At 45.1% G+C, this 10,776-nt stretch overlaps 1 protein-coding gene across 1 annotated transcript; it reads right to left on the bottom strand.

Moving 5' to 3' along the window:
* Nucleotides 1-748: 748 nt before the first annotated feature.
* Nucleotides 749-7,369, bottom strand: LOC137545227 (fibrinogen-like protein 1-like protein). The gene is made up of 5 exons (XM_068266350.1): nucleotides 7,328-7,369; nucleotides 6,452-6,555; nucleotides 4,861-4,894; nucleotides 3,756-3,768; nucleotides 749-1,392 (listed from the first exon to the last, which is right to left on the bottom strand). Exons 1-5 carry the CDS (start codon nucleotides 7,367-7,369, stop codon nucleotides 749-751), a joined length of 837 nt encoding a protein of 278 aa, XP_068122451.1.
* Nucleotides 7,370-10,776: the final 3,407 nt, after the last annotated feature.

Genomic DNA, 10,776 nt, shown 5'->3' with positions numbered 1-10,776 from the left:
AGGACGTGCATATTTAATTAGCGGTCCAAGAAAATAATCTCAGATTCAGTAGTTCAGAACGTCTATTATTTGGTGCATATTCACCTAAAGGGGCCCATACACTGGTCAATTTCAGCCGTTGATCGACCGATCGATTCGAGCAAATCGTTCAATCGTTCGGAAATCGATTGGCCGATCGATCGATTTCCGTCCGATTTTGTTCGATTTTGATCAATTTGGTCGATCTGACAGGATGGAAAATCTGGGTCGATCTGCTGCCAGCAGATCGATGGCCCATAGAGTTACATTGGATCTAATGGTCCAATAATGCATTTAGATTGATTTCCAATAGATATAACTTCTGAAATCTGTTGAAAACCTGTTCCTAGTGTGTGGCATACATCAGAAAGATTCCTGTCAAATTCTGACTTGACAGGCATCTGACAGAAATCTATCTGATGGTCGAATCTGCTGCAAATCTATAAGTGTATGGCCACCTTAAAGATGAGCTTGAGCGTACTGGGAAATCCAGTTCTGCACATTCTTTGTTTGAGGTACATTACTGGGTGCTTTTACAAGAAAAGATAAAAATTATTTGTTGTATTGTTATTTAGTATTGCAGTAATAAAGATGACAAGGGGTAATAATGAAATATGCATTTCAGGACAAAACAGTTGACATGATAACATTATTATGTATAAATTATCAGAATCAAAGCCTCTAATGGTAAGCATTGTTTGGAAAAGAATAAAAGCAGTCTGTAGTGTATTTAGTCAAGGTAAATGCAGTAATCTGCTGGTCGGATTAATAAAGTTGATCCCTTACAGTTCCCGTTGCAGAGCCCCTGCCAGTGTATACCATTCTTGTTGTTGAGTTTGGAGGCAAAGCAGGCTGCGTACCACCAGGCACCTCCATAGCTGGATGCACAGTTTGCACCATAGATGTCTTGGTCTTTATCTTTACTTGAGAACTTCATGTTATCATGTGTGGTTCCAGCCTGTATTGAAGACATTGCATCTCCTGCAGTGCCCGTGTAGCTGCCCAGCCTCAGTCTGTAGCCACTTGCTTCATCCTCAACACTGAAGAAGTTGTAGTCAGCATGTTTTTCTTCATTATTATTGTCAAGAAGGATGAAACGTGCCTGGTAGACTTTTTGTTTAGTGATGTGGTGAATATACTCAATACCCAGCCAATAGTCCTTCTCAACATTCCCAAATCCATACTTGTAGGTGGTCCATGACTCATCCCACGTAATCTCGGAGTTAAAGGAATTGCGCTGGATGACAATCCAGCCCCCGCTGTGGGTTGTCATGTCACAATACACAATCAGTGGGTGGGGAAAATTCTTTGGTTGGATGGCATAGACTCCACTTTCTTTCTCTCTTGAGATTTCACTGCAGTCTTTTGGTAACTCTAAAAGAAATAATTCTCAGATATATTAACTGAGACATAAAGCAGACATAAAGTTTTCTGAGTGGGCTGGACCTTACAGAAGATCATGGACAGAAAACGTGTCAAAGGGAAATTAGTCTGTTTTGCTTTTCTCACTCAGTAACGTCTTTTCCTGAATTTAATAATCTATCTTAGTAGTGAAGAGGACCAGCATGCAAATGGAGATAGACGTGTGCTTAGCAGAAGGAACCCTGTAAACCAACAGGATCTTAAAAAGAAAAAAGGAAGATTCTGCAGCACCATGCCAGTAAGTATGGCTCTTTATTGAAGTTACAAGAGAGATAGCCATTAAATGCGGCAGACGTTGTTTCAGACGCATAGGCATCAATTTACCAAGTATTACTGCATTCGGTAATGCTGAAAACAGCTGATTTTACCGATCACTTAGGAAAGTGTCAATTCATCAAGGCTGTTACTACATGACAAACTGTAATTACCCAGCAGTGAGGTAAAGTACCGACTTGTGCGGTAAACACCTAAAAAAAATGTCAGTAAGTGTCAATTCATCAAGGTTATAGCATGCAGTAAAGCCCTGGATGATTGCCGGCAGTTCACCTCTGTCAGAATCAGTGCAGGACTAACAAAACTCACAGGAGCAGAGGTTATTACCTATGACTGACAGGAGCCGAAACCAATAGGAACAGCCCCTGTCTCATGCAAGTGATTTTGATTGGACCCGAAGCCTTCTCTAGCAGGTCCTGCTTTCCTGCGCCCCAGGCAGTGAGCAGAGAGTGATGGAACAAAACAGGTTTCGCCTGCATCCCTTGGGCAGTTTAACCTCTTTGGTTCCTGTTTGAAGATGCAGAGGAACTAGTGGGGGAAATCACCTAAGCAGGGCATGTTTAAAGTTTCTTAGAAGTTCATCTAAGCTGTGGCAAAGAAATAAAATGTTAAGAAAGACTAATGGAGACTAATAGACAGGTTCAGAGTGAGCAGAGGCAGTATAACAAACTATGTACATCTAAAGGGATGCCTCTTACTAATGTAATGCTTTCTCGGCATGGAAAACAGCATGTAACAACACAGACAACTCACACTCTTCTGCTGTTACCGACAACTGGGCTTCGGGAAATTACCGAACTTCTACCGCACGTGTGAAAATATTGATGAATTAGCACACAAAAGTCTAAAATACTGAATGCAGTATTTTCCCAACTTGTTTTTAACAGCCTTGATGAATTGACGAATTGGCCAACACAGTTTTAAAAAGGACTATGTGTATGAAACAGCTTCTGTCACTGCTAATGGCTATCTCTGTTTTAACTTCAATAAAGAGCTATACTTACTGGCATGGTGCTGCAGAATCTTTCTTCTTGTAATCTATCTGTAACAATCGTTGGAGAGGCAGCTGCGGTGAACAGTGCTACCACCGCAGCTGCCTCCAGCTCCCTGCCTAGCAATCTATCCGTGCCTCGGGCGTCTAGCACGCCGAGGACGGGTCTGTCAGCCGCACATAGGGTCACATTGTCGCGTGCACGCGCACACAGGCAGGACCTTTATGCGGGGAGGAGGCGCGTCAGCTGACGTCAGAGGAGACGCTCGCCGCTCCTTATTGGCTGATAGGAGGGGGCGTGTTAGCGCTCAGACCTTTTGATAGCTTAATTATCTAATTTGATAGACTGTATATTATCTGTGTATGACTCTGGCTCGTTCTGACTACTCTTCCACTCAGTGATTCTGTACTTCTGCCCATCTGATCTTGCTTACGACTCTGTCTGTTAAACCTTCTTGTTCTTACTTCTGATTTTGTACTGTATCTGTCTGTCTGTTGCCAACCCGATTAGTCTGACCACTCTACTCTCACCAGAGGGCCCTGACTCTGGTGAGGGGCTCTGTACTGTTAGGACCCACCAGCTCCTCCGGTGAGTTATTGCTAAACCTACCAGTACTACTGTTGCACCAAGCACTATACTTTGCTAGTAGCTATCACATCAGCTGTCTGGTATACTTGTATTATTGGTGATTCTGCAGATCACCATATAATCAGGTATATATCTGTATTATAGGTGATACTGCAGATCACCTAATAATCAGAACTCTATTTCTTGCTGACACAAATCGTTACAGAACAGCAGACCTTAATGTCTATGGACGCACTGCGTAGCCAGGTTGAGGCACTGACCATAGCGGTGAACAATTTAACCGTGTTGGTCAATGCCCAACAGACTCAGATCACCCAGCTGTCTGGAGTGGTGCGGACCCTCCAGACTGCAACCGCACCAGTGCATTCCCCTTCAGTTATAGAGCCTAGAATGCCTCTCCCTGAAAAGTTTTCAGGGCACAAATCTGATTTTCAGAATTTCAGAAATCGCTGTCTTTCTTACTTTGAGATGAGACCTATTTCATCAGAGACAGAGAGTCAGAGGGTGACCTTTATTAAAACCCTATTATCAGGGGATTCACAGACATGGGCGTACAGTCTTCCTAGTGGTCATGAGGCATTATCATCTGACCAGGAGTTTTTTAAGACCATGGCTATCCTATACAATGATCCTGATATCGCAGTCACTGCTGAGAGGAAGCTTAAGACCCTCAGGCAGGGAAGTAACACAGTGGAAACTTATGCCGCAGAATTTAGAAGGTGGACTGTGTCAGCTAGATGGGGACAGTTTGCTTTATTCTATTGTTTCTTAACGGGGTTATCTGACCCGGTCTCTGATGTGATGCTACGTCATCCAGAGCCTAAAGGTGGCCATACACTGGTCGATGTGCCATTAGATCGACCAGCTGACAGATCCCTATCTGATCGAATCTGATCAGAGAGGGATCGTATGGCTGCCTTTACTGCAAACAGATTGTGAATCAATTTCAGCCTGAAACCGATTCACCATCTGCTGAGCTGCTCCTGCCGCCTGTCCCCCCCCCCCCCCGTATACATTACCTGATGCTGGCTCCCAGGCATCTTCTCCGCATTGCACGGCTCTGTTCCGGCTCCATCCCGGCGCTTCCTGTGTTACTCCGTGACCAGGAAGTTCAAATAGAGCGCCCTCTATTTGAACTTCCTGGTCACTGCAGTGACACAGGAAGCGCCGGGATGGATGGAGCCGGAACAGAGCCGTGCAGCGCGGAGAAGACGCCCGGGAGCCAGCCTCAGGTAATGTATACTTGATCGGATCGGCCGCCGCTAGCGACGCGCACTTTACCCGCGGGCGATCGAGGGTAATTTCCCGCACGGCGCGATCGACGGACCAATCCGATTTCGGGAGGAAATCGGATCGGCGGCTGCATTTACCGTGAACGATTGGCAGCAGATTCGATCCCAGGATCGAATCTGCTGTCGAAACGGCCGCGAATCGAGCCAGTGTATGGCCTGCTTAAGACAGTAGATGAAGCGATTGCATTGGCGGTAAAGATGGATCGCCGCATTCGTTATCAAAGGCAGACTCGTGGGAGATATTCTGTGAGGTCTGTCCCTAACGCCTCTCCTACAGCTTCTCCCCCCCTGGATGAACCGATGGACATTCTAAATTATCAGAGGTAGAGAAGAACCGAAGACGGTCAGAGAGGCTCTGTTTATACTGTGCAGAAAAGGGTCATGTGATACAGAATTGCCCTAAGAAGTCGGGAAACGCTGCCGCCTAGGTGTAGTTAGAGGTACTACCCTAGGCGAGCCAGCGTTACCTATAACCGATAATCGATTGCTCCTCCCCTGTTCAATCACCTGGCAAGGTCAAATTTTGTCTACTCAGGCATTTTTGGACTCAGGCTCTACAGCCAATTTTATCGACTATGATTTTGTTAAGAAATTAGGGATTCCCCTAATCCCTTTAGACAGACAGATTTTGGTTACAGCAGTGGATGACTCCCCTCTGCAGTGTAAACAGCCTCTTTCTCAGACTCCTGTACTGTTGTGTCATGTGGGGGTATTGCATAGAGAAAAATTACAGTTTTTTGTGCTTCAAATGGCAACCTCCACTGTGATCCTTGGGATGCCGTGGTTGCAAAAGCATTCTCCTCAGATTGACTGGAGTTCCGGCCAGTTGTTAAGCTGGTCGTCCTTTTGTCATCTTCATTGTATGGAGAAAGTTGCTGTTTGCGCCACCAAGATTCAGGTGGAGGGTGTACCTATGCAGTATGCAGAATTTGCTGATGTGTTTTGTCCCAAGTCGGCAGACAAACTTCCTCCACACTGAAGTTTTGATTGCCCCATTGAGTTAAGGCCAGGTTGTATGCCCCCTAGAGGTCATTTGTATAACCTTTCCAGTCCTGAAAAACTCGCTATGCAGGATTACATTAAGGAAAACCCGGCCAAAGGGTTTATTCGTCCTTCTAAGTCTCCGGCCGGAGCAGGTTTCTTTTTTGTGCAGAAAAAGGACGGTGGGCTTCGCGCCTGTATTGATTATCGGGGATTGAACAAAAATACCGTAAAGAACCGTTACCCACTCTCTCTAATTGACGATTTGTTCTCTCAGGTGACTAATGCGAGTATCTTCTCTAAACTCTATCTAAGAGGGGCATACAACCTGGTACGCATAAGGGAGGGTGATGAATGGAAGACAGCGTTTAACACACCCGACGGGCACTACGAGTACCTTGTCATGCCCTTCGGGTTGTGTAATGCTCCTGCTGTCTTCCAGGAGTTGGTCAATGAGGTGTTCAGAGAAGTTCTGGGGAAGTTCGTTCTGGTATAACTGGATGATATACTGATTTTCTCATCTAGCCTGACAGAGCACAGGGAACATGTAAAGTTTGTCTTGAAAAAACTTAGGCAGAATTCCCTGTACGCAAAGCTAGAGAAATGTCTCTTTGAAGTGTCTGAAGTTCCATTTTTGGAGTATATCATTTCTACCTCCGGGCTCTCCATAGACCCCGAAAAAGTCTCTGCCGTTCTGGAGTGGCCACAACCCATAGGGTTATTATTATTTATTATTATTATTTATTTATAAAGCGCCAACATATTCCGTGGCGCTGTACAATGTAAGAAAACAAACAAGGGATACATAATGATACAGACAATGATATACATCAAATATAAACACTGATACAAGATACAGCACTGCTGATTACAATTTGATTTAACATGATGACTAAAATGTATAAATGTCTAACCGTGTGCAAGCAAATTAAATTAATAACAGTCCATGACACAAAAGGGTGAGAGCCCTGCCCTTGCGAGCTTACAATCTAAAGGAATGGGGTGGAAACAAGAGGTGGGGATGTATACAGTATATGTACAGGCAGTGCGCAATTAGGTTATTTAGTGGGTGCATGACCTAAGCTAGAGAATATGCTTGTCGGAAAAGGGTTGAAGGCACTCCAGAGATTTCTAGGCTTTGCCAATTATTACAGAAAGTTTATCAAGGGATTTTCCTCTGTAGTGTCACCGCTCACTGACCTTACCAAAAAAGGGGCTGACACTTATAATTGGTCACCTGAAGCACATTCTGCTTTCTCATCTCTGAAGAAATTGGTTTGCTCCACCCCTATTTTGCGGCATGTGGATGTCACTTGTCCCTTTATAGTGGAGGTGGATGCATCGGAGATTGGGGTTGGGGCTGTACTGTCTCAACACTCGGGTTTCCAGGGCAGATTGCATCCATGTGCCTTCTTCTCACGTAAATTCTCTCCCGCTGTGAGAAATTACGATATCTACACTAAAGTAGACAACACAGAACCGGCACTGCAACTGCTTCTTAAACGTGCATAGAAAGCGTAGTATGAGAGGGTTAGTAACGGGTCATGCTGTAGTTTGCGTGCTCAGACTTGAAAAGCAGCAGGTCATGGTAAGCAGAATGTAAGAGGATAGTCGGCACATGCAAGCAAGGTAGCATATAAAAAAGCTTTATTCTTGCAGCTTCATGCGGATTGCATAACAACACAGTTATAGGTAAAAATTGTCCTACCCGTTACTTCAAGTGGCTGTGGGGTGAGGTGGGAGCAGTAGGGGCCACCTTACAACCGTTTCGCTCTTCTGAGCGTCTCCAGAGGCAATGCGCATTGCCTCTGAAGACGCTCAGGAGAGCGAAACGGTCATAAGGCGGCCCCTACTGCTCCCACCTCACCCCACAGCCACTTGAAGTAACGGGTAGGACAATTTTTACCTATAACTGTGTTGTTATGCAATCCGCATGAAGCCGCAAGAATAAAGCTTTTTTATATGCTACCTTGCTTGCATGTGTCGACTATCCTCTTACATTCAAATTACGATATCTGTAACCGAGAGCTGTTAGCCATTAAACTCACGTTTGAGGAATGGCGTCATTGGCTCGAGGGGGCAGAACATATGATTACGGTCTATACCGACCACAAAAATTTGGAATATATTGAAGGAGCCATGAGGCTTAGTCCTCGACAGGCTCGCTGGTCATTATTCTTTTCAAGATTCAGATTTATCATTACATATAAGCCAGGGAATAAAAATGTCAAGGTAGATGCCCTGTCTAGATGTTTTGAGCCCGAGACAGTACAGCCACCAACTCCTGAGAACGTACTGCCCGAGAAAATTGTCGTGGCAGCCACCGAGACATGGGAGGATTGGTTGCTTGCTTTGGGGCCCTATCAACCAAGGGGAAACCTGACGGAATTCTATTTGTGCCACTTAATTTTCGTCTGCAAATTTTACAATTGTTCCATGCACATAAAAATGCAGGGCATCCTGGGGTGGCCAGAACGCAGGATCTGCTGTCTAGGTGTGGGTGTTGGCCATCACTGGTCCTAGATTGTAGGGAGTTTGTCAGAGACTGTGCAGTCTGTGCCAGGAATAAGCCATCCAGACAGGCTTCTGTGGGCACCCTTCAGTCATTGCCAGTGCCTGAGGAACCATGGACCTATTTATCCATGGACTTTGTGGGCGAACTCCCCAGGTCCGAGGGTAAAACTGTTAACTGGGACGTCGTCGATAGTGGTGCTCAGCAGAGCTCGAATATTCGAGTAGCTCGAATATTCGAGCTCTTTTTCAGCTATTCGAGCTCGGTATTCGAGCTCCGAATAGCTGGAGCTATTCGAATGGGCTATCCGAGTACACTCGAATAGCCCATTCACTATTCGAGCTATTCGAGCAACCCGGCGCTATTCGAGCTCGGTACCGAGCTCGAATAGCGTCATAGCCCAGATTGATGTCCTTAGAGCCAATCAGAGGGCTCCCAGGCCCTCTGACGGCAGCCAATCACAGAGGGGGACCCTGGCCAGCCCCTACCCTATAAATAGCGGCCGCCATGTTCCGTTTCTCCATGCTTGCCTGAGACTTGTACAGAGAGAGAGTTGCTCCTTTGTGCTTTGGCTTAGCAAGTGCTCTATTGTGATCATTTACCTAGCGTTTTTGCTCACCTACACCTGCCATATACACCTATATTGTTGTTAGTTAGATAGACATTGTATTTTAGTTAGTAGCTTGTGTGTTACATTAGAGACAGGCAGCTGCTGCAAGCTTACAGGTTTAGGCCTCAGGGGGGCCTTGCCTCTGTGGGCAGCTGTCCTCTGTTTATTTCTCTCATCTATACCAGTATTTCTGCTGTCCTTTACTAATAGTATTGTAGTTATACTGTACTAGGAGTAGGACACTCACTGACTGTCACTGTTTATAGGCTACTAGCTAGCTCCTGCGTGTGTGCACTCACTCACTGTCTGTGTGTACACACACTCTATTTCCTTCTGATTACTGATAGATTATTGTTATTTAGTTGTACTTACTTACTACTTACTCTTACTGTACCCGTAGGGACACTCACTGTCACTGTTCATATAGGCTACTAGCTCCTGCGTGTGCGCACTGCACTCACTGTCTGAGTGTACACACACAACACACACTCTATTTCCTTCTGATCGCTGATTGATTATCGTAATTAGTTAGTTGTACTTACTGTTACTACTTACTCTTACTGTACTAGGAGTCTAGGACACTCAGTCACTGTCCATAGGCTACTAGCTCCTGCGTGCGTGCACTCACTGTCTGAGTGTACACACACCCACACTCCATTTCCTTCTGATCGCTGATTGATTATCGTAATTAGTTAGTTCTACTTACTGTTACTACTTACTCTTACTGTACTAGGAGTCTAGGACACTCAGTCACTGTGTTCATAGGCTACTAGCTCCTGCGTGTGTGCACTCACTGTCTGAGTGTACACACACCCACACTCCATTTCCTTCTGATCGCTGATTGATTATCGTAATTAGTTAGTTGTACTTACTGTTAATACTTACTCTTACTGTACTAGGAGTCTAGGACACTCAGTCACTGTCCATAGGCTACTAGCTCCTGCGTGCGGTCACTCACTGTCTGAGTGTACACACACCACCCACACTCTATTTCCTTCTGATCGCTGATTGATTATTGTAATTAGTTAGTTCTACTTACTGTTACTACTTACTCTTACTGTACTAGGAGTCTAGGACACTCAGTCACTGTGTTCATAGGCTACTAGCTCCTGCGTGCGTGCACTCACTGTCTGAGTGTACACACACCCACACTCCATTTCCTTCTGATCGCTGATTGATTATTGTAATTAGTTAGTTCTACTTACTGTTACTACTTACTCTTACTGTACTAGGAGTCTAGGACACTCAGTCACTGTCCATAGGCTACTAGCTCCTGCGTGCGGTCACTCACTGTCTGAGTGTACACACACCACCCACACTCTATTTCCTTCTGATCGCTGATTGATTATTGTAATTAGTTAGTTCTACTTACTGTTACTACTTACTCTTACTGTACTAGGAGTCTAGGACACTCAGTCACTGTGTTCATAGGCTTCTAGCTCCTGCGTGCGTGCACTCACTGTCTGAGTGTACACACACCCACACTCCATTTCCTTCTGATCGCTGATTGATTATTGTAATTAGTTAGTTCTACTTACTGTTACTACTTACTCTTACTGTACTAGGAGTCTAGGACACTCAGTCACTGTGTTCATAGGCTACTAGCTCCTGCGTGCGTGCACTCACTGTCTGAGTGTACACACACCCACACTCCATTTCCTTCTGATCGCTGATTGATTATTGTAATTAGTTAGTTCTACTTACTGTTACTACTTACTCTTACTGTACTAGGAGTCTAGGACACTCAGTCACTGTGTTCATAGGCTACTAGCTCCTGCGTGCGTGCACTCACTGTCTGAGTGTACACACACAACACACACTCTATTTCCTTCTGATCGCTGATTGATTATCGTAATTAGTTAGTTCTACTTACTGTTACTACTTACTCTTACTGTACTAGGAGTCTAGGACACTCAGTCACTGTCCATAGGCTACTAGCTCCTGCGTGCGTGCACTCACTGTCTGAGTGTACACACACTAAATTTACTTGTGATTACTACTGATTATTGTAACTGCTAGTTGTACTTCCTGACTGTTACTACTTACTTACTGTACTAGGGGACACTCACTCAGTCACCTCACCAACCA

This window comes from Hyperolius riggenbachi, chromosome 2 (genome assembly GCF_040937935.1).
Source record: "Hyperolius riggenbachi isolate aHypRig1 chromosome 2, aHypRig1.pri, whole genome shotgun sequence".
Lineage (NCBI taxonomy): Eukaryota > Metazoa > Chordata > Amphibia > Anura > Hyperoliidae > Hyperolius > Hyperolius riggenbachi.
Note: the sequence above shows the minus strand (reverse complement) of the source record. Positions and strands in the feature narration are given on the sequence as shown.